This window comes from Choloepus didactylus, chromosome 10 (genome assembly GCF_015220235.1).
Source record: "Choloepus didactylus isolate mChoDid1 chromosome 10, mChoDid1.pri, whole genome shotgun sequence".
Lineage (NCBI taxonomy): Eukaryota > Metazoa > Chordata > Mammalia > Pilosa > Megalonychidae > Choloepus > Choloepus didactylus.
Window position 1 is genome coordinate 44090428 of NC_051316.1, and position 24792 is coordinate 44115219.

The 24792-nt window shown below is 36.2% G+C and overlaps 1 protein-coding gene across 6 annotated transcripts in view; it reads right to left on the reverse strand.

The window, feature by feature from the left end:
* Positions 1–24792, reverse strand: part of C10H9orf85 (chromosome 10 C9orf85 homolog) — a 78094-nt gene that overhangs the window by 19152 nt on the left and 34150 nt on the right. For all 6 annotated transcript variants that reach the window (XR_005210793.1, XR_005210794.1, XR_005210795.1 and 3 more), the window contains exon 2: positions 20494–20600. Coding sequence is in view for 3 of the 6 variants with exons in the window: in XM_037798503.1 (XP_037654431.1) it covers positions 20494–20600 (107 nt within the window). In the remaining 3 variants the exon portion in view is untranslated. The remainder of the gene's footprint in view (positions 1–20493; positions 20601–24792) is intronic.

The window sequence follows — 24792 nt, forward strand, 5'->3', positions numbered from 1 at the left end:
ACCAGTTTAAAAATGAGGTTTTATTTTCTCTCAAATGCAAATCAGAACCAATGTTCCCTTGTATAACCCAACCCAGTGAGGTCAACTTAGTAAAATCAATTTATACATCCTTTTATTTTTTAAAAATGACTATTGTTACCGTTACTTTCATTATTGTTATTTGGGGTTCCTTATGTTTCCGTTTTCCTTTGCAACCTTCCACACTAAAACTCTCAATATTGTAGGGGGAGAAGCCATGGCTAAATTCTCCACAGCAACGAGATGTAGCAGCAAACCAGCTCCCAGCACAGCAGCTGGCAATATCACTATTGATTTAAAGCTTTATTTAGCCTTGATCTATACATTCAAAGTCAATAAACTCTTGCCACATTTTATTAGTGTGGTTGAGAAACGTATTATTTGTTTGTCATTCTTCCTTTCCCCCAATATTAAACTGTGAAATGTGTGATTTGTTTTCAATTCTGGATATATTTATTTATAGTGAATGATTGAGAGAGTGAGAGACAGAGAGGAGAGATATCTTTGAAAAGTTTTTTGAGGTGCAAATTTTTCTTTTTTTCTCCTTGATTAACTGATATAGTCCTGCGATTCAATCACTGCATTAAACTTGACTGTGAAAACAAAACAAAAAGCCCCTGAATGGTTGTTTCCCACATAGCTCTGGGGAAGCCATGTGACAGTCAGAAGCCAGTTTCAGCACTGAATCCTATTTTCTGACCTTCTCTTTCCTCCATTCTTTCTTCAAGAAGGAAGTTAATCCTAGTGACTTCAGCTTATGCATTAAACAGGAAATGGTAATAAATGTGTAGAATTTCATATTTTTCTAAGGAGAACTTTAAAAACTGCTGCTACATGTTATGTACAAAAATAGTTTATGCCACATGAACAGAGAATCACAAGTTTGGTTTTGGTACTTTTGTTCCTCTTTGTATACAGTTGTATAGTACTTCCAAATTCAAAATGAAAAGAAAAGCTGTTCTGTATCAAACACCTAAGCAATAAAATGTTGTATTTCAGAAAGTAAAAATATATATATATATATTAGTACAGGGAAAGGTTCTACTATAACAAAGCTAGTTCTACTTCCCAGAGGACAATCTTCCCTAAAAGTTCTTTATTCATCTTAATGCACATTCTCTGGAATGCCATGTCTAGCCCCTATTCGTGGAAGTTATGCTGTATTTTGGGGGGATGAAAGTACCAAAGTACCGAGTTTTCCTCCATTGCTTATAGTATATCTTAATCATGTTTACACAAGATGGGTGCAGGAAGGGGAAGGAAAAGAGAGAGTTGAACTCTTTACCGTATTTTAACTCAGCTTGGATTCTTTTGTTGTTGTTGTTAAGCAGTTTTATTACGATATATTCATATATCATATAATTCATCCAAAGTGTACAATGGTTCACAGTATCATAACATAGTTGTGCATTCATCACCACAATCAATTTTAGAACATTTCATTACTCAAAAAACAAAAACAATACGTACCATACCCCTTGTCCCATAGCATTACTGGTATTATTGATATTATTATTATTGGCCCTGAGCACTGGTGAAGTACATTTGTTACTGCTGATGAAAGAATGTTAAAATAATTCTAATTATAGTCCATAATTTGCAGTAGGTACATTTTCCCCCAAATACCACTCTATTATTGACTGCTTGTAATAATGATGTACATTTATTCTAGTTATGAAAGAAAATTTTTATATTTGTACAGTTAGCCACAGTCATTATCCACCAGAGGGTTCACAGGGTTATACAGTCCTGTTTTATCCTCTAGCTTTCTATCAGCACACTCAACTTGAAACCTCCCCTTTCGACCACAATCACACAAGTAACTCAGTACTGTTAATTACACTCGCCATATTGGGCTACCATCACCTCTATACGTTTTCAGACACTGAAATTCAACCTAGTTAAAAATTCTGTACATATTAAGTATCTGCTTCCCATTCTCCTTATTCTATTTTCCAGTAACTTACAGTCTAGATTTTAAGTCTATGAGTTTACTTACAACATATTTCATTTTAAGAAAGAAAAAAAAACACCCAATAAATACAGAGATTTCTACTCATCTGCCATTCATATTATGGAGCCCCAAGTGAATGCTAATTTGAAGACTAGATCGAAGAATAGCTTTTACATACAACCAGTGTTTGTTTTGTGGGATTTCTTAGTGATTGATGAATTGATGTATTGGTTCCTCCATCCACTTTTTTAAAATTCAATTTTACTGAGATATATTCACATACCATTTAGTCATACAAAGCGTACATTCAGTTGTTCACAGTACCATTATATAGTTGTGCGTTCATCACCAAAATTAATTTTTGAACATTTTCATTACCACACATACAAAAATAATAAGAATAAAAATTAAAGTGAAAAAGAACAATTAAAGTAAAAAAGAACACTGGGTGCCTTTTTTTTGTCCCCATTTTTCTACTCATCCATCCATACACTGGACCAAGGGGAATGTGGTCCATATGGCTTTCCCAATCACATTGTCACCCCGATAAGCTACATTATTATATAATCGTCTTCAAAATTCAAGCATTCTGGGTTGTAGTTTGATAGTTTCAGGTATTTACTGCTAGCTATTCCAATTCATTAGAACCTAAAAAGGGTTGTCTATATTGTGTTTAAGAGTGCCCACCAGAGTGACCTCTCAGCTCCTTCTGGAATCTCTCTGCCACTGAAGCTTATTTCATTTCCTTTCAGATCCCCGTTTTGGCAAAGAAGATGTTCTCTATCCCACAGTGCCAGGTCTAGATTCTTCCCCGGGAATCATATTCCACACTGCCAGGGAGATTTACTCCCCTGGGTGTCATATCCCACATAGGGGGGAGGGCAGTAATTTTACCTGCCAAGTTGGCTTAGCCAGAGAGAGAGAGCCACATCTGAGCAACAAAGAGGCATTCGGGAGGAGACTCTTAGGCAGGCCTAGCCTCTCCTTCAACCCTGCTTGGATTCTGGAAGACAGCAAATACTGTTCAACTATCTTTATCCCAATCATCTCTGCCATCACTAACACACCTGAATTTTCAAATAAACTGCATATAAGTACATGCACATCTAGAGAAAGAGGCTGATAATGAAGATTTAAACATTAAATATTTCTTCTCCTGCTGTATTTTAGAACAATACTTTTCTTCCCAATTTACTGTATCCTTTATAGTTATCAGAATCCATTTTTCATTGGTCTAGTAATATGATTTCTAATTATGTGTTTATTTCTAGTAATGTATTTATTTCAGTAACATTTATTGGGATGTCCCCTAGACTTTTGTGCAGTTTAATTCAATACTTAAAAACTCCAATCTGCTTAGTCAACAAAATTTATAAAACATAATGGACACATCTGGTATGAACTTCAGCTTCTATTTCTACCTTATCTAACACAAAATTAATAACAAAAATGGTGGCTGAAACATGGGCAAGACAGAAAGGGTCCTGGATAATCTACACACTGTATAAACAATTTAATCATTTAGTTTAAATGGTAAGAATAATTTACAGAAAGCCAGGCTTTAGGCAATAAACATATAAATTAAACACCCAAGTTTTACCAAGCCCTTTTAGTCACTACTCTTTCTTCTTGCCATAAGAGCCAACCTCAAGGCATTCAACTTGGTTCATTATCCATTAGCCATTTCACTACATAGACTATTACCAAGGCAAGAGCATTCTCTGGCAGGTCCACTCTAATTGTCGGTTTTGATAAGCACCAATGATTATTAGCACTTAATTTTCCCATTAAAAGATCTCATAAAAATGCCTTAAAATTTCAAATGTTCTTCAACTTTAAAAGAGAAGGAATTAAGAAACAAAAATTCTTTAATTTATTTTAAAATGTCCATTTATTTTTCCTTTTCATTTGAATCTACTGTTTATTTTTCCCACATATGAAATACAGCTTTGTATCAATAATGGTTCAGAGACTTCTCACAATTGCATTTTAGTAAAAGCAGCTGTGTTTCTGGAGTGCAAAGTGCTGGTAGACATATTCATTTTTACAATCCAACAAAACGGACACAAGTCAAAGTATTTAGAACACAGGTATTGTAGAATTAGCCATTAAAACTTAGATTTTCATTCAGATGCGATGGATCAAGATTAAATGGAGAATAAGGGCTCAGTTTGGACTCTTCACTGCGTATGGCACCCATTCTTCTTCAGAAACTGCACAGTAAGTAGAATGCTCAGTTGGAATACTGAAAGCAAGTGTAGCTTGAATGGTTACAGATAGAATCTACCCATCAAAATTGTGATCACAACTGGTTCAAGGGGACTGTTTTCATAATATTTGCTCAGGAACGAATACAATTGAAGAACAAATACAATAATCCAGTGCCAAGGAATGAGTGCAAGGTACTACTCTGAATTTAACCATGAGCTGGTGGATGAATCTGGTGCTCTCTGTGCACTTACTTGCTTTCTTTGTAAAATAAGGGTAGTGGTACTCTTTATTAAGCAGAATTTTAGAGATATAGCAATTTCCCCTTTAAAAATAAAGGGGTTAAAAAAATAAAGAGGTTGATTTATAAAAGATCATTAAGGAAAGATCATATAAGGAGGCGGGGCAAGATGGCAGACTGGTGAGCTGTATGTTTTAGTTACTCCTCCAGGAAAGTAGGTAAAAAGCCAGGAACTGCGTGGACTGGACACCACAGAGCAATCTGTCTTTGGGCATACTTCATACAACACTCATGAAAACGTGGAACTGCTGAGATCAGCGAAATCTGTAAGTTTTTGCGGCCAGGGGACCCGCGCCCCTCCCTGCCAGGCTCAGTCCCGGGGGAGGAGGGGCTGTCAGCTCCAGGAAGGAGAAGGGAGAATTGCAGTGGCGGCTCTTACCGGAAACTCATTCTACTGATTCAAACTCCAACCATAGATAGACTGAGGCCAGACACCAGAGACTCTGAGAGCAGCCAGCCCAGCAGAGAGGAGACAGGCATAGAAAAAAAACAACACGAAAAACTCCAAAATAAAAGCAGAGGATTTTTGGAGTTCTGGTGAACACAGAAAGGGGAAGGGCGGAGATCAGGCCTTGAGGCGCATATGCAAATCCCGAAGCAAGGCTGATCTCTCTGCCCTGGGCACTTTTCCTTAATGGCCCTGGTTGCTTTGTCTATTAGCATTTCAATAACCCATTAGATCTCTGAGGAGGGCCGGTTTTTTTTTTTTGTTTTTTTTTTTTAAATCCTTTTTGCTTTTTCTAAAACAATTACTCTAAGAAGCTCAATACAGAAAGCTTCAAAGAATTGAAATTTGGGCACGTCAAGTCAAGAGCAGAACTAAGAGAGCTCTGAGACAAAAGGCAATAATCCAGTGGCTGAGAAAATTCACTGAACAACACAACTTCCCAAGAAAAGAGGGGTGTCTGCTCACAGCCACCATCCTGGTGGACAGGAAACACTCCTGCCCATCGCCAGCCCCATAGCCCAGAGCTGCCCCAGACAACCCAGTGTGACGGAAGTGCTTCAAATAACAGGCACACACCACAAAACTGGGCGTGGACATTAGCCTTCCCTGCAACCTCAGCTGAATGTCCCAGAGCTGGGAAGGGGGAGCAGTGTGAATTAACAGAGCCCCATTCAGCCATCATTTGAGCAGACTGGGAGCCTCCCAACACAGCCCAGCAGCCCAGAACTGCCCTGGGGGGACGGCACTCACCTGCGACATAGCACAGTCATCCCTCAACAGAGGACCCGGGGTGCACAGCCTGGAAGAGGGGCCCACTTGCAAGTCTCAGGAGCCATACGCCAATACCAAAGACTTGTGGGTCAGTGGCAGAGACAAACTGTGGCAGGACTGAACTGAAGGATTAGACTATTGCAGTAGCTTTAAAACTCTAGGATCATCAGGGAGATTTGATTGTTAGGGCCACCCCCCCTCCCCGACTGCCCAGAAACACGCCCCACATACAGGGCAGGCAACACCAACTACACACGCAAGCTTGGGACACCAATTGGGCCCCACAAGACTCACTCCCCCACTCACCAAAAAGGCTAAGCAGGGGAGATCTGGCTTGTGGAGAACAGGTGGCTCGTGGACGCCACCTGCTGGTTAGTTAGAGAAAGTCTACTCCACGAAGCTGTAGATCTGATAAATTAGAGATAAGGACTTCAACTGGTCTACAAACCCTAAAAGAACCCTATCAAGGTCAGCAAATGCCACGAGGCCAAAAACAACAGAAAATTATAAAGCATATGAAAAAACCAGACGATATGGATAACCCAAGCCCAAGCACCCAAATCAAAAGACCAGAAGAGACACACCTAGAGCAGCTACTCAAAGAACTAAAGATGAACAATGAGACCCTAGTACGGGATATGAAGGAAATCAAGAAGACCCTAGAAGAGCATAAAGAAGACATTGCAAGACTAAATAAAAAAATGGATGATCTTATGGAAATTAAAGAAACTGTTGACCAAATTAAAAAGATTCTGGACACTCATAGTACAAGACTAGAGGAAGTTGAACAACGAATCAGTGACCTGGAAGATGACAGAATGGAAAATGAAAACATAAAAGAAAGAATGGGGAAAAAAATTGAAAAACTCGAAATGGACCTCAGGGATATGATAGATAATATGAAACGTCCGAATATAAGACTCATTGGTGTCCCAGAAGGGGAAGAAAAGGGTAAAGGTCTAGGAAGAGTATTCAAAGAAATTGTTGGGGAAAACTTCCCAAATCTTCTAAACAACATAAATACACAAATCATAAATGCTCAGCGAACTCCAAATAGAATAAATCCAAAAAAACCCACTCCGAGACATATACTGATCACACTGTCAAACATAGAAGAGAAGGAGCAAGTTCTGAAAGCAGCAAGAGAAAAGCAATTCACCACATACAAAGGAAACAGCATAAGACTAAGTAGTGACTACTCAGCAGCCACCATGGAGGCAAGAAGGCAGTGGAACGATATATTTAAAATTCTGAGTAAGAGGAATTTCCAGCCAAGAATACTTTATCCAGCAAAGCTCTCCTTCAAATTTGAGGGAGAGCTTAAATTTTTCACAGACAAAGAAATGCTGAGAGAATTTGCTAACAAGAGACCTGCCCTACTGGAGATACTAAAGGGAGCCCTACAGACAGAGAAACAAAGACAGGACAGAGAGACTTGGAGAAAGGTTCAGTACTAAAGAGATTCGGTATGGGTACAATAAAGGATATTAATAGAGAGAGGGAAAAATATGGCAAACATAATCCAAAGGATAAGATGGCCGATTCAAGAAATGCCTTCACGGTTTTAACGTTGAATGTAAATGGATTAAACTCCCCAATTAAAAGATATAGATTCGCAGAATGGATCAAAAAAAATGAACCATCAATATGTTGCATACAAGAGACTCATCTTAGACACAGGGACACAAAGAAACTGAAAGTGAAAGGATGGAAAAAAATATTTCATGCAAGCTACAGCCAAAAGAAAGCAGGTGTAGCAATATTAATCTCAGATAAAATAGACTTCAAATGCAGGGATGTTTTGAGAGACAAAGAAGGCCACTACATACTAATAAAAGGGGCAATTCAGCAAGAAGAAATAACAATCGTAAATGTCTATGCACCCAATCAAGGTGCCACAAAATACATGAGAGAAACATTGGCAAAACTAAAGGAAGCAATTGATGTTTCCACAATAATTGTGGGAGACTTCAACACATCACTCTCTCCTATAGATAGATCAACCAGACAGAAGACCAATAAGGAAATTGAAAACCTAAACAATCTGATAAATGAATTAGATTTAACAGACATCTACAGGACATTACATCCCAAATCAACAGGATACACATACTTTTCTAGTGCTCACGGAACTTTCTCCAGAATAGATCATATGCTGGGACATAAAACAAGCCTCAATAAATTTAAAAAGATTGAAATTATTCAAAGCACATTCTCTGACCACAATGGAATACAATTAGAAGTCAATAACCATCAGAGACTTAGAAAATTCACAAATACCTGGAGGTTAAACAACACACTCCTAAACAATCAGTGGGTTAAAGAAGAAATAGCAAGAGAAATTGCTAAATATATAGAGACGAATGAAAATGAGAACACAACATACCAAAACCTATGGGATGCAGCAAAAGCAGTGCTAAGGGGGAAATTTATAGCACTAAACGCATATATTAAAAAGGAAGAAAGAGCCAAAATCAAAGAACTAATGGATCAACTGAAGAAGCTAGAAAATGAACAGCAAACCAATCCTAAACCAAGTACAAGAAAAGAAATAACAAGGATTAAAGCAGAAATAAATGACATAGAGAACAAAAAAACAATAGAAAGGATAAATATCACCAAAAGTTGGTTCTTTGAGAAGATCAACAAGATTGACAAGCCCCTAGCTAGACTGACAAAATCAAAAAGAGAGAAGACCCATATAAACAAAATAATGAATGAAAAAGGTGACATAACTGCAGATCCTGAAGAAATTAAAAAAATTATAAGAGGATATTATGAACAACTGTATGGCAACAAACTGGATAATGTAGAAGAAATGGACAATTTCCTGGAAACATATGAACAACCTAGACTGACCAGAGAAGAAATAGAAGACCTCAACCAACCCATCACAAGCAAAGAGATCCAATCAGTCATCAAAAATCTTCCCACAAATAAATGCCCAGGGCCAGATGGCTTCACAGGGGAATTCTACCAAACTTTCCAGAAAGAACTGACACCAATCTTACTCAAACTCTTTCAAAACATTGAAAAAAATGGAACACTACCTAATTCATTTTATGAAGCTAACATCAATCTAATACCAAAACCAGGCAAAGATGCTACAAAAAAGGAAAACTACCGGCCAATCTCCCTAATGAATATAGATGCAAAAATCCTCAACAAAATACTTGCAAATCGAATCCAAAGACACATTAAAAAAATCATACACCATGACCAAGTGGGGTTCATTCCAGGCATGCAAGGATGGTTCAACATAAGAAAAACAATCAATGTATTACAACACATTAAAAACTCGAAAGGGAAAAATCAATTGATCATCTCAATAGATGCTGAAAAAGCATTTGACAAAATCCAACATCCGTTTTTGATAAAAACACTTCAAAAGGTAGGAATTGAAGGAAACTTCCTCAACATGATAAAGAGCATATATGAAAAACCCACAGCCAGCATAGTACTCAATGCTGAGAGACTGAAAGCCTTCCCTCTAAGATCAGGAACAAGACAAGGATGCCCGCTGTCACCACTGTTATTCAACATTGTGCTGGAAGTGCTAGCCAGGGCAATCCGGCAAGACAAAGAAATAAAAGGCATCCAAATTGGAAAAGAAGAAGTAAAACTGTCATTGTTTGCAGATGATATGATCTTATATCTAGAAAACCCTGAGAAATCAACGATACACCTACTAGAGCTAATAAACAAATTTAGCAAAGTAGCGTGATACAAGATTAATGCACATAAGTCAGTAATGTTTCTATATGCTAGAAATGAACAAACTGAAGAGACACTCAAGAAAAAGATACCATTTTCAATAGCAACTAAAAAAATCAAGTACCTAGGAATCAACTTAACCAAAGATGTAAAAGACCTATACAAAGAAAACTACATAACTCTACTAAAAGAAATAGAAGGGGACCTTAAAAGATGGAAAAATATTCCATGTTCATGGATAGGAAGGCTAAATGTCATTAAGATGTCAATTCTACCCAAACTCATCTACAGATTCAATGCAATCCCAATCAAAATTCCAACAACCTACTTTGCAGACTTGGAAAAGCTAGTTATCAAATTTATTTGGAAAGGGAAGATGCCTCGAATTGCTAAAGACACTTTAAAAAAGAAAAACGAAGTGGGAGGACTTACACTCCCTGACTTTGAAGCTTATTATAAAGCCACAGTTGCCAAAACAGCATGGTACTGGCACAAAGATAGACATATAGATCAATGGAATCGAATTGAGAATTCAGAGATAGACCCTCAGATCTATGGCCGACTGATCTTTGATAAGGCCCCCAAAGTCACCGAACTGAGCCATAATGGTCTTTTCAACAAATGGGGCTGGGAGAGTTGGATATCCATATCCAAAAGAATGAAAGAGGACCCCTACCTCACCCCCTACACAAAAATTAACTCAAAATGGACCAAAGATCTCAATATAAAAGAAAGTACCATTAAACTCCTAGAAGATAATGTAGGAAAACATCTTCAAGACCTTGTATTAGGAGGCCACTTCCTAGACTTTACACCCAAAGCACAAGCAACAAAAGAGAAAATAGATAAATGGGAACTCCTCAAGCTTAGAAGTTTCTGCACCTCAAAGGAATTTCTCAAAAAGGTAAAGAGGCAGCCAACTAAATGGGAAAAAATTTTTGGAAACCATGTATCTGACAAAAGACTGATATCTTGCATATACAAAGAAATCCTACAACTCAATGACAATAGTACAGACAGCCCAATTATAAAATGGGCAAAAGATATGAAAAGACAGTTCTCTGAAGAGGAAATACAAATGGCCAAGAAACACATGAAAAAATGTTCAGCTTCACTAGCTATTAGAGAGATGCAAATTAAGACCACAATGAGATACCATCTAACACCAGTTAGAATGGCTGCCATTAAACAAACAGGAAACTACAAATGCTGGAGGGGATGTGGAGAAATTGGAACTCTTATTCATTGTTGGTGGGACTGTATAATGGTTCAGCCACTCTGGAAGTCAGTCTGGCAGTTTCTTAGAAAACTAGAGATAGAGCTACCATTCGATCCAGCGATTGCACTTCTCGGGATATACCCGGAAGATCGGAAAGCAGTGACACGAACAGATATCTGCACGCCAATGTTCATAGCAGCATTATTCACAATTGCCAAGAGATGGAAACAACCCAAATGTCCTTCAACAGATGAGTGGATAAATAAAATGTGGTATATACACACGATGGAATACTACGCGGCAGTAAGAAGGAACGATCTGGTGAAACATATGACAACATGGATGAACCTTGAAGACATAATGCTGAGCGAAATAAGCCAGGCACAAAAGAGAAATATTATATGCTACCACTAATGTGAACTTTGAAAAATGTAAAACAAATGGTTTATAATGTAGAATGTAGGGGAACTAGCAGTAGAGAGCAATTAAGGAAGGGGGAACAATAATCCAAGAAGAACAGATAAGCTATTTAACGTTCTGGGGATGCCCAGAAATGACTATGGTCTGTTAATTTCTGATGGATGTAGTAGGAACAAGTTCACTGAAATGTTGCTATAGTATGTAACTTTCTTGGGGTAAAGTAGGAACATGTTGGAAGTTAAGCAGTTATCTTAGGTTAGTTGTCTTTTTCTTACTCCCTTGCTATGGTCTCTTTGAAATGTTCTTTTATTGTATGTTTGTTTTCTTTTTAACTTTTTTTTTCATACAGTTGATTTGAAAAAAGAAGGGAAAGTTAAAAAAAAAAAAAGAAGGGAAAGTTAAAAAAAAAAAAAGAAAAAGAAAAAAGACAAACAAGGAAAAAAAAAAAAAAACGATGTAGTGCCCCCTTGAGGAGCCTGTGGAGAATGCAGGGGTATTCGCCTACCCCACCTCCATGGTTGCTAACATGACCACAGACATAGGGGACTGGTGGTTTGATGGGTTGAGCCCTCTACCATAAGTTTTACCCTTGGGAAGACGGTTGCTGCAAAGGAGAGGCTAGGCCTCCCTGTATTTGTGCCTAAGAGTCTCCTCCTGAATGCCTCTTTGTTGCTCAGATGTGGCCCTCTCTCTCTGGCTAAGCCAACTTGAAAGGTGAAATCACTGCCCTCCCCCCTACGTGGGATCAGACACCCAGGGAAGTGAATCTCCCTGGCAACGTGGAATATGACTCCCGGGGAGGAATGTAGACCCGGCATCGTGGGATGGAGAACATCTTCTTGACCAAAAGGGGGATGTGAAAGGAAATGAAATAAGCTTCAGTGGCAGAGAGATTCCAAAACGAGCCGAGAGATCACTCTGGTGGGCACTCTTACGCACACTTTAGACAACCTTTTTTAGGTTCTAAAGAATTGGGGTAGCTGGTGGTGGATACCTGAAACTATAACTACAACCCAGAACCCATGAATCTCGAAGACAGTTGTATAAAAATGTAGCTTATGAGGGGTGACAGTGGGATTGGGAATGCCATAAGGACCAAACTCCACTTTGTCTAGTTTATGGATCGATGTGTAGAAAAGTAGGGGAAGCAAACAAACAGACAAAGGTACCTAGTGTTCTTTTTTACTTCAATTGCTCTTTTTCACTCTAATTATTATTCTTGTTATTTTTGTGTGTGTGCTAATGAAGGTGTCAGGGATTGATTTAGGTGATGAATGTACAACTATGTAATGGTACTGTAAACAATCGAAAGTACAATTTGTTTTGTATGACTGCGTGGTATGTGAATATATCTCAATAAAATGATGATTAAAAAAAAAAAAAAAAAAAAAAAAAAGATCATTAAGGTCCTGGTTTAGTTAATGTGGTTAGAGAAAAGCTGTTTAGTAAGAAAGAGCAAACACAGGGTTAGGGAGACAAGTCATATAGCGGCACGACTTGTTTAGCCATATCTAACCTCCCTCTATTTTTTTTTTTCTCTCAAATAGTATTACTTTGTTTTCCTCCCAGAGTTGCAAGAACCCCAACCCCATATACACTATAGTAGAGGTATAAAAGCAGAATTTCTGAGAGAAATCTCTACTTGCCCTTCTGCTGCTAGAGACCCAACCATCTCCCAGAACATGCAGAAGCTGTCCCAAAATGAGTGGGATAAAAACCTGGACACCATGGAAGCTGTTGTAGCCCTAGAGAAGAACCTGAATCAGACCCTCTTGGATCTGTATGCCCTCTGTTCTACCAATAAAGACCTCATATCTGTGACTTCCTGGAAAGCCATTTCTTAGTTAAGGAGGTGAAATTCAAATAGAGGTGGTAAATTAGAAACTTATCAATCAGGAGGTACTAAATACCTAGATGTGAAAACCAAGGGAGTGATTTTTTTTTAATGAAAAGATTTAATGAAAAACAGTTTTTTAGGTAAAGCAACTAGAGGAGATGAAGGTGTTATGCCACACATCCTTAGAACAATGTTAGTGCCAAGACCCATTACAACAGTTCTCCCCTTCTTCATCTGAAATGTTATTGTGATGAAAGCTACCTTCAATGAACCTTCATCTTGTGGCATTTCAGGCTTGGGTCCCCTTCTTCCCATTCAGGACAGTTCTGTTTTAGCCTGTTGTATTCACTGGACTCCTGAGTAAGCTTTTGTTTTAGTAACGCATTCTACAGCTGAAAAGCCTGAAAACCACTCAACTAAAATATACAGGGAATTTCAGTGCTTTGATCCTGTCTAGCCATCATTTCAAATACAATGGGGTTTCTTAACCATGATATTATTGACATTTTGGGCTGGATAATTCTTTGTTGTAGAGGGCTATCCTGTGCACTGTAGGATGTTTAGCAACATCCTTGGCCTTTATTCATTAGATGCCATTAGAATCAGCTCCATGCCCTCTGAGTTGTAACAATCAAAAATGTCTCAAGGCATTGCTAAATGTCTGCTGGTGGGCAAAATCATCTCCAGGTTGAGAACCACCAATTCTCCTCAAGCGCCTCCAATTTAAGCATGGAACCCAATCTGTTTGTAGGCTGTTGATGCTTTAAACCAGCTTTTTCCCTTTCTCTCTGCTTCTCTGGTAATGTTAAAAATGAGCTGACACTATATTTCTATGATGGGGGGGGGTCTGGGAGGAAGAAAGAGAAAAGAGGCAAGTCAGAGATTCTAATATAAGTGTGGGTATTTGCCTTCCATACTTCTAAATTAATAAGAGAAAAAGGTTGCTTGGTTACCTAAAACACAAAGAAAAAGAAATTCCTAGGTACTACATTAGGCATTTTAGGACTTGAAAGCAAAATATTTGTTGTTCTACAGATACATCCATGCATTTTAAAAAATAAGTAGGGTTATATACTCAGCAACAGACAACTCATACAGATAATATAGGTGACTTCTGTAAAAATTAATATAGCATCAGGCTCAGGTGAAGAGGGAAAGAAGGACTTTTTGAATTATGATACAATATGGAGAAATCCGTATGGGAGAATTGGAAAACATTGGATTTCGAGTCAGACCAATTTGCATTTGAATCCTAACTCCATCTGCTTTACTAGCTTTATGATCTTTGGTAAAATGCTTAATCCCTCTGAGCCCAGAATAAAGACAAGTAGAAAGAGCCCATTTCATTTCTTGCCTTGCATTACTCAAGGAAGGGGAAAAGTCTTTTAACCTTACATATTTTCTAATACCTGAAAAGTAATATAAAGTCTATAAATGATTTTTAAGTAAAACAAATCAAGATTTCTTCTTTCTTTAAGAATTATACTAATCATTTTATAAATCTCTTAGCATTCCAATAATTCACATCTATACCAAAAGTTATTTACAGTGTTCATGGATGGCTTGGGACTGACCAGGGATGGTAACAATTGGTTTTAAATTGTCTTTGGGTCTCTTTTTAAAACATCAACAACAGGGCAATTAAAAAATGAAATTTCATACAAAAAGACTTACACTTGATTGGGACCACAATTCTTACATATGTTAATTATCTTAAGTCTGAACCCTTTTAAATTCAGGTCTAATGATGACTGTGCCACTCGGATGTCAAGGGAAGATGTTAGTAGCACTACAGCAGCCCTTCACCAGAGTAGCAATCACTAAATGTCAAAAACCATAAGGTGAAATGCCGGGATCCCAGTACTGATTGTGCTGATTTCTGATTAAGTAGCACAGTATAAAACAAGGGTGGCGGTTCATCTTAGCACTTTTATAAAGAAGCTATGAATAGTGAGCATTATTTTCGTGAGCCCTTCATTTCATTTCTATAAAAAAAAACAAAAGCGTAAAACAAAACAAACAAACAAAAAAACCCTAAGGCTTTAAGTATTCAGTATTATTTAAAATTACTTTATCATATCAAAGGGAGTACCAGTTATCACGCTGTTTTCACCATTATTAGTGTGGCATGGTTTTGGTCCTCTTTCTTCTCATGGCCATCAACCTACCCCCCTCTAGCAAATACATGATTTTCAGCCCATACATTTTCTCCAACTCAAGTTAGAGCCATTACTCTTTCCTAAAAAGTCTTGGGGGACTGAGTACCTCTTTGTTGCTCAGATGTGGCCCTCTCTCTCTAGCTAACCCGACGCAGCAGGTGAACTCACTGCCCTCCCCCCCGCCCCCCGCCGTGGACCGGACTCCCACGGGGTGTAAATCTCCCTGGCAATGGAGGATAAGACTCTTGAGGGTGAATCTGAACCTCACATCGTGGGATTGAGAACATCTTTTTGACCAAAAGGGGGATGTGAAATGAAACAAAATAAAGTTTCAATGACTGAGAGATTCCAAACGCAGTCAAGAGGTCACTCTGGCGGGCAATCTTATGCACAATATAGATAACCCTTTTTAACTTTTAATGCATTGGAACAGCTAGAAGTAAATACCTGAAATTATCAAACTCCAACCCAGTAGCCTTGACTCTTGAAGATGAGTATATAACAATGTAACTTACAAGGGGTGACAGTGTGATTGTAAAGACCTTGTGGATCCAACTCCCTTTATCCAGTGTATGGATAGATGAGTAGAAAAATGGGGACAAAAACTAAATGAAAAATAGGTGGGAGGGGTTTATGATTTGGGTGTTCTTTTTTTCTAAATGCAATTTTATTGACACATATTCACATAACATGCAATCCTTCAAAGTGTATACTTAGTTGTTCATAGTATCATTATATAGTTGTGCATTCATCACCACAATCTTTGAACATTTTCATTACTCCAAAAGATAAAATTAAAATAAAAAAGAACATTCAAAACATTTTATTCCCCTTTTCCCCCATTGTTGATTTACTTTTTTTAAATTAAATTCAGTTTTATTGAGATATAGTCACATACCATACAATCATCTACGATGTACAATCAGCTGTTCACAGTACCATCATATAGTTATGCCTTTATCACCCCAATCTATTTTTGACCACTTTCCTTACACCAGAAAGAATCAGAATAAGAATAAGAAATAAAAGTAAAAAAGACTCAAGGGTTCCGGGTTGTAGTTTGATAATTTCAGGTACTTATGTCTAGCTATTCCAATACATTAAAACCTAAAAAGTGTCATCTATATAGTGCGTAAGAGTGTCCACCAGAGTGACCTCTCGATTGCATTTGGAATCTCTCAGTCACTGAAGCTTTATTTCATTACATTTCACATCCCTCTTTTGATCAAGAAGATGTTCTCAGTCCCACGATGCCAGGTCCACTGGGTGTTCTTTTTTACTTTTATTTTTTTATTCTTATTTTTACTTTTTCTGCTATAAGAAAAAACATTCAAAAAATGGATTGGGGTGACAAATGCTCAACTATATGATGGTACTGTGAACAGTTGGTAGTACACCATGGATGACTGTATACTATGTGAATATATCTCAATAAAACTGAATAAAAAAAAAGTTTTGAGGGATGGTCCAGAGTTGTTTTCAGTAAATGGGAGAAAATGCTACAAAGAACATGATTATAAAAGTCCTACAATCTGTCACTTCACTCAAAAAGAAAAAATGGAAACAATAAAATATTTTCTGCCAAATACAAACACAGTATAATTTTTGCTTTCCAGGGTTGAAGCAGTCAAGTTGAAGAGTTTAGATGTCAAATTCTTTTTTCTTGGATATAATTTTTAGTATCAGATATCAGAGTCCAAGGAATTTGCTAATTTTATGAGGTTTTTCTGTTGGTACACAAGCCAAACAAATGGGAGGAAAAAAACTTTAAGTGTCGCTTATAAACAGCCCATCCTCCTGGGGTGGAATTTTATGTTCTGCTTAACTTTTACTTACGCACACCATTTGGTTATCTATTTTGTGGCAAGAGACAGCTACACAAGTGAAACTCTGCTCAACATTTTAACTAAGGTAACATTCAGGTGCAGGAAAAATGAATCTACATAACGATACATCTAGTGTCAAAGTAAACTTGTCATACAAATCCTAACAAAGGACAAATTTAATTTATAGGTGATGAGTTTGGACAAAAGATTTAAAATTTCAAAAGAAGTTATGCCACCATTAGCATCTTTCACCAATTGATTCAAATCTCTTATAATACTGGTTAATTCTTAATCTGCAAAGAAACTAAGGTGGATATAGGTGAGTTATAATGTCTACAACCCTCTCAATCCTGGATTGGATTTTTGAAAGCTAGACAATCCAAAGTGTCTAATGTATCATGTGTTCAGGACAATCTGAAATTCATGCTATTCTAGGCCAGTTAGGTGCCTTCCTAAATAACACATTCAGACTTTGTTTTGACTAGTAGTTTCTTAGCCTCTCAAGAGCTATTTGTTTTGTCTCTGCTTGGGTTCCCTTATTCCTAGAGATTTTCCTTTAGGCTTTAATATGTTGACATCTATATTTTGGTATTTGTACAGTGTTGCATTTCCTTCATTTTACATTCATTGTGAACTATTCTATGGCCAACCTCATTTGCACAAGGCGATATAGAACTGCAGCTCCTGAAGTTCTCTTTAGCTCTAATCTCCTACCTACCTAACTGAGGTCTCTGAAAGGCCTCTGGGTCACTGTACTGCTCACATAGTGGCAGCATCAACAAGAGCTTCCCTGATTCCCAAGACTTCAATGACTCCAAGATGGGATAGAATTGCTGATATTTGGGTTCATGTGCCCAGATCCAACCATTCTTAAAGACAGTTATTATAAATTTTCTGAAGAACTAAATATAAGGTTCACTACTATTACTTTTCTTTTACTTTTGTTTTAACTGAGTCTTTGTTCCTTCTGAATATACTTGTTCCTTGAGGACTTAAAATATGCAAATTGTCCAGGAGTCATAAAAAAATTAAGACTGTAAGTAATATACAAAAGAGGGAAAAACCAAGAGCTATCTGAAGTCAATCAGTTCAGAAATTCTACAGAAAACCTAGCATCTAGAAAATGTATAATAATTGATATGAGTTCTTACACATCGCACATTCATAATGAAAAAAAATGCAGGATTAGCACATATAAAGATAAAAGATTAAAATGTGAAAGTGGATAAAGCAGAAATGTTTGAAAATGATTTCCTTTGTTATAATATTAATCTATTAAATTGCTATGGCTGCATATATATTTATTACTTATACTTCAAATTATTTTAGGAAATAATGCTACCAAGAGAAAATGGAGATAGATGATGAAATCTCAAAACACCTTAATAGAAAGACTTGTCAATAATATTCAGAAAAGTACAAATTTTGTATTGCCTATTAACCAAAAATACATGGGTTTATGGCACAAACAGCAGCTAATTACTATAGTAGAGAACAGTTAATTCATTCATGAAAATCTAAAATTGGATAGTGCAAACACTTGCCAAATTTCCCTAACACTATTTTTGGCTAGTGAGCACTAAACCCACCAGATTTGTTTAAAAGTGTTTCCTTTTGTGAGGAAATGCTGGAGAGCATGAAGAAAATAATGAAAGACAGAAGACAGAAATTTATATAGCTATTTAAAAGAGTAGCTTAATCTCTCTCTCTCTAAGCCCACGCAGCAGGTGAACTCACTGCCCCCACCCCTATGTGGGACTTGACTCCCATGGGTATAAATTTGCCTGGTAACATGGGACATGACTCCTGAGGATGAGCCTGGACATGACATTGTGTGATTAAGAAACTCTTCTTGACTGAAAGGGGAAGTGAAATGCAACAAAGTTTTGGAGGCTGAGAGATTTCAAATGGAGTCAAAAGGTCACCCTGGAGGACATTCTTATGCACTATATAGATATCCCTTTTTAGTCTTTGGTGAATTGGAACAGCTAGAAGGAAATACTTGAACCTGTCGAACAGCAACCCAGTAGCCTTAATTTTTGAAGACAAATCCATAACTATGTAGCTTACATGGTGCAACTGTATGATTATGAAAACCTCGTGGCTCATACTCCCTTTGTCCAGTGTATGGACAGATGAGTAGAAAACTAGGGACAAAAACTAAATGAAAAATAAGGTGGGATAAGGGAGATGGAATGTTTTGGGTGTTCTTTTTTTACTTTTATTTATATTTTTATTTATTTATCTTTGGATTAAGAAAAATGTTCAAAAGTTGATTCCGGTGATGAATGCACAACTATATGATGGTACTATGAATAGTTGATTGTACATTGTGGATGACTGTAGGGTGTGTGAATATATCTCAATATAAATGAATTTTAAAAAAAGTAGGTTAACTACAGCTGCAATAAATACTAAAAATTCTACTCTTAAAGAGTAGTAAAAAAATATCTAAAAAGCTGTAGTCTGTCCATCCTTGAAGGTTTTATCTTTCATAAAACATTGTCCTTTCAAATGTTTAAGTAACAATTCTTTTTTTCTCTCCTCTAAATAATAATGTAAGTTCAGAATTTTTTAAAGAGTAAATTTTCTTTTGATCCTTATAATGTAAATGTATACAAGTTAAAAGCAGGACTTTCACAGTATTAAAACTTAGCCTCTTAGGCAAAACAAACTGTCTAAATTAAAACACTCAAAACTGTTAAATATTCTCAAGTAACAAAATTATCACAAGCTTGAGTTTTAGATTTGCAAAATGGCTGACAATTTTTCAATAGAAATAAACACTAAAGATTTATATTATATTTAGTATTTATATTGACCTTCCAAACTTCGGGTAAAACTTCCTTCTATAAAGGAAGATTTACAATAGCTAAAAGGAAAATCAAGCAACAATGAGCAAATGTGTTCTAAATGGATACTATATAGACTACCCAATTAAAACCCACAACATAAAAAGAATATTGCATAGGCTAATGTAATTTTTATATTTAAAATAATTACTTCCCTCTTTCAGGGAGTAATTACCTTCCAATGTGGTCATTCAGCTGAGGTAAAAGATGTAAAGGAGCAGTGCCAGGATAAATAAGGCCGACAAAACAGCCTCAAGAATTAAAGAAGGATTAGGAAGGAAGAGATTAAGAAACAAAAGTCTAGAAGCTTTTCACTTAGACCCAAATCTCCAAATGAATGACATTGTAAATTATCAATCAAGCAATTTATTTAGAATATTCAACCCAAGCCATTTCAGTTATCTTTGTGGGTCAGATTAAAAGGTCAGACTCCTTTTAATAACTGTAAAGATAATCTATGGTAAGGATGCATACCTTGTCAGTGGGAGATAGAATTCTGCAATACAAACTTTCCCCTCCTTCCCTAACCCACCTTTTATGAATAAGGTATATTATTTATTTTTGGAAGAACAGGGCAGGGAATGATGGATCCACTTTTTCAATGTTTGTCTTGACAAAACAGGATTAAGCACGGAGGACTGAAATTCTACCTGGGAGACTGGAATTTTTTTCTCCATTTTCTTTGGGCACATTGAAATTTGGGAAATGAAATAACAAACTATAATGTGTATCACTAGTAAGGTAATAGAGAAAATTGTCAACTCACCATTTTTTAGGTTTTGATAATGGTTTGTATTTGCTGTATTTTACACGCCATTCAAGAACTTCTTTACAGCGATGACATACTCCATCATGAAGTTTTGCATTAATTTTCTTTAAAAAAAAATAGAAAAACAAATTGAGAATTTCACACGTTAGCTAGCATTGCAAACCCCATAAAAAACAAACATGAGAAATTTGGTTTTTTAAATAGTACAATAAATTTAACAATTTAACTTGCATAATGTTTGAAGATATACTATGCATTTTTATGTACATTACTCAATTTGGTTCTTTACAAAGGCAATGGTTCTTTAGTTGGGATGGAGCTCAGAATCATGTAGGGAACTTTTTAACTTCCAGGCAAGATATTTTACAACTATTGCTTCAACAATTTAAATACTACCATGAGTTGGAATTAAATGGAGAAATCAGCCAGTTTTGAGAATTGTCGGTCTGAGGGAAAAGAGTGTTGGTGAGAAGCAGCTGGAAGCAAGAAGGCATTTAATTATTCATTTTAATTCTTTTGCATTCCCCTGTAAGAAACAAAGTTTTAGAGAAGCAACCCTTGCTAGCCTGATTTCTTTAAAGCAGAAAATAAATAATGTGCATGTGAGTATCTGTGGTGGGAACAGCCTTTATAAGGGAAAATGTATTTTTATGATATCTTTCTTCTCAAAATATGCTGGGAACTAAGGAAGGTGAGAAAAATTTAAATGTGTCATGTGTTCTCTGTAATAGTTTCATATTTTATAACATATTCATTTGATTAAGGACCTCCACTATATATTTTCACTAAGTTCTCTGAGAATTCTTTGACTGTGGAAACTTGGTCTTTGCTTACTCTGTTGGAACAATGAGTCAAGGATATTTTAGATTTTCTGTTTCGTTTCCTTTTTTAATTTCTCAAGGGGAAAAAGAAAAGCATCACAAAAGCTGCAGATTCTTTGGAAGATTATTTGATATTGGGTTAAAAGCCCAATGTTTAGAGATCATCTGAAAGAAAGCAAAACCTTTGAACAGTGCTTAACATTGTTTAAAGTTATAAACAAAAAAGGTAAAATAATTTGACAAAACATTTATTCAAAGACAAACATTTTGAGGGTATTTACTAAAACCATAAATTAAGCTGTGAATACATTATATGTGAGAAATGTATCTGGTGAAAAATATACTGTTACTTATGAATTGTGAACACAGAAAAATCAAGACAAGTTATTGCCATAATGCATGGGTGGGTATTCCTTTATTCCTGACATAGATGGAGAGTCCCTGGGAAAGAAAATTCAGCATGCCACTAAATTCCCTCCCTACTGTAGCCTGCTAACTGCTGTCAGAAAGAAGGAAATCTGGACTGGTACGCCAAACTCCTCAATCTTGGTACAAGGCTTGCTAAGAAATACCCAGAGCCAAAGTTCACATTGCATCATTTGCTCTCACTGCCTCTGTAGCCTAGAATATCCTAATAAGAGCATTCTCTTCTGTTTTTCAAAACTGTAACAATCATGTTATCAAGATAATGTCTTTGTACTATGATTACAATATGAATGTGAAAAACTTTCTAATTGGAATATTCTTAGAATGCACAGCATTTCATTGCCTGCAATTTTTTTTACATATAACACTCTGCTTGTTAACTAGGAAGCATTATTTGGTTTCTTGTTTGTTACTGTGTCCAATTTCTGACCAGTTCATCTTGATTTACAAAGCTATTCATAGTTTGGAAACTGGTTTCTTTAGGGTGAATCGACAGAACAAAAAAGGGCTTTGTGGGAACTTGTCCTGTGAGTGATGTGTGAACAGTGTAAATGGAGATATTGTACAGCGTTCACATGACTAACAGGCACTACGACAAAATCAACCTTGATTTTCATATGTTAAGAAATGAATAAGGGTAGGAAAGTATGAATAGTACTTTCCCTTAAAAACAGTCCCAGAAAGAAAGATAACTATGCACTTTGCTTTACCATGTTTTGGCAAACTAGAAGAGGACATGAATTCCAGAGATTTGAGTAGTGAAAGCTAAATCCTAGTTCTAGGATCGTTCAGCCTGCAGCAAAGGAGATGGCAATCTTACCTTATTCACACCTATGTTTACAACTAACTCAGTTTTGGCAATTAATTTTAGTATATCCCTCATGGTAAAAGATCATAGGTTATTAAGGTTAAGATTTAAGCATGACTAAATACAAAATCAAAACTTGGTTTTATAATTTTCTTTTAAAAAAGCTTTCCAAGTTCACTTAGTTTAACAAGCTACTTTACAGATTTTTACAGGAAAAAAAACACTTCAGTGGATGATTCCACTGAATTTAAGAATCTTAGCTAAAGAAGAAAACCCTTTTTTATCAAGTAAATAACATTTTATTTAAGTTAAAACAAACTTAAGGTATATTAAGACACTCCTATTTAATATATACATAGTAACATCTTAAAAATGTTCTTAGCTATCATTATTCATATAACATATATTATAGAAAGTGTGTTTTTATCCCTGCTTTAAGTATTTTGCTGTCAAACAACACATCTTTGGTAATATAGTATAGCAATCCCAAACTGAAACTAGGTGAGGACTTCATCTCCCAAGAAGGCAGCAACAGCGAACGGTAAATATACCATCTTTATCAACACGCTGATGCTGAAAAATATTTTATAAAATTTGAAATATCATTTAACAGAAGGAAGATACTATTAGAGGGAAAAAGAATTTGAATAGTCTTTAATAACATCTAATGCAGTTTTTCTTTAGGATTTTTTGAACATCATAATTCTTTCAGAAATGCTAAAGGTAAAACAATGACATTTTATTTCCCTTCATCAATTGAAAAAAGCAGCATTAAAAAAATCCAATTGCTGCTGAAAATCTATTTGTAGAGGCATGCCTTGCTCTTTCTCCTGCATTACCCTTCCCTGCAAATAAGGTATTTGACTCTAATATAACTATAAGGTTGCCACAGAAAATGGGATTCTTTATGTCTTATTTAGTGATATTTGAAAGAAATACATCCTTACTTTAAATTTGGCTAGAGGATAAAGGATCCCTGGATTTGGGAGGAAGTACTTATATGACTAATAATAACAATAATGTGAAAACCTATCTTCTAGGTTATGACTTTCAAATCGCATGCTTTATTTTTTTAAAGTCCTTTTAATATGGGCAGAACATTGTTGGATATAAAGTATCTTACAAAATAAATACAACCAAAAAATAGATGAGGAAATCGGAGTGAGGGAAGAATAAAAGTAGGTAGGGAAAATTATGAGGCAACAGTCAGGAAGAGTAGTTGGGAAGCAAACTTGCTAGAGATGTGCCCCAAGTAAGATGTGAGCTTTCTAGCAGCTGGTAGCACGTGACCTCCCCTCTCCTACCTGATTCAATGCCTGTAAGTTGCTCAGAAGCAGTATGACTATTCTTGTTATTGAAACCTAAAGTTTCATCCTTCCCAAAGAGAACATCATGTAATATAATAAAACAAAAACGTCCTTAAAACAGCAGGCATTTTCACAGAGCTGTTTTCTACTCCAGTTCTCCATGTAGGCCAGTGCTGCATAATGCCAAAGCAGCACAGTAAAAAAGATATTCTCAGGGTTGTAATGTAGGTATAGTGTCCTGATATTCATAGGATCTACAGGAATGTACTGCATATTATAAGGTCATCTTCAATAAATACTATTTTTCTGAACTAGCTCTAAAACATTTTCCCTATTATGAAGTGTCAAACACACAGAAAAAGGTTAAAACAAATAATACAAATGCATGGCAATACACATGCTACCTGGAGGCAATCATTAACACATTACCTATTTGTTTGATATATGTGTATACACTTAAAATAAGTTGTAGACATCAAGACACTTAACTCTTAATATTCATTAGGTATATCCTAGAAATAAAAACATTCTCCTACTTACCCATAATACCATTTTTTTTACTACAACTAAAAAAAATTCTTCTGAAAGTTTAATAATTTCAGGTTTTACATTTAATCTATAATTTATTTGGAGGTATGCACAAAACACTAATAGAGGTTCTTTTTTCAATATACGGATGTTCAATTGTTTCAGCACCACTGAACTGCCTTTGTACCTTTGTCAAAAGTTAAATACATGTTGGTCTATTTCTGGACTCAATCTTCTGTCACATTAACCTATGTGTCTTATTATTTCAGCAATACAACCTGTCTTGACTGTAGCTGCTTTATGGCACGTCTTGAAATCAGTACTGAGAGTCCTTCAGTTTTGTTCCTTTTCCAAAATTGTTTTGGCTATTCTAGTTTCTTTGCTTTTCCATACAAATTTTAGAATC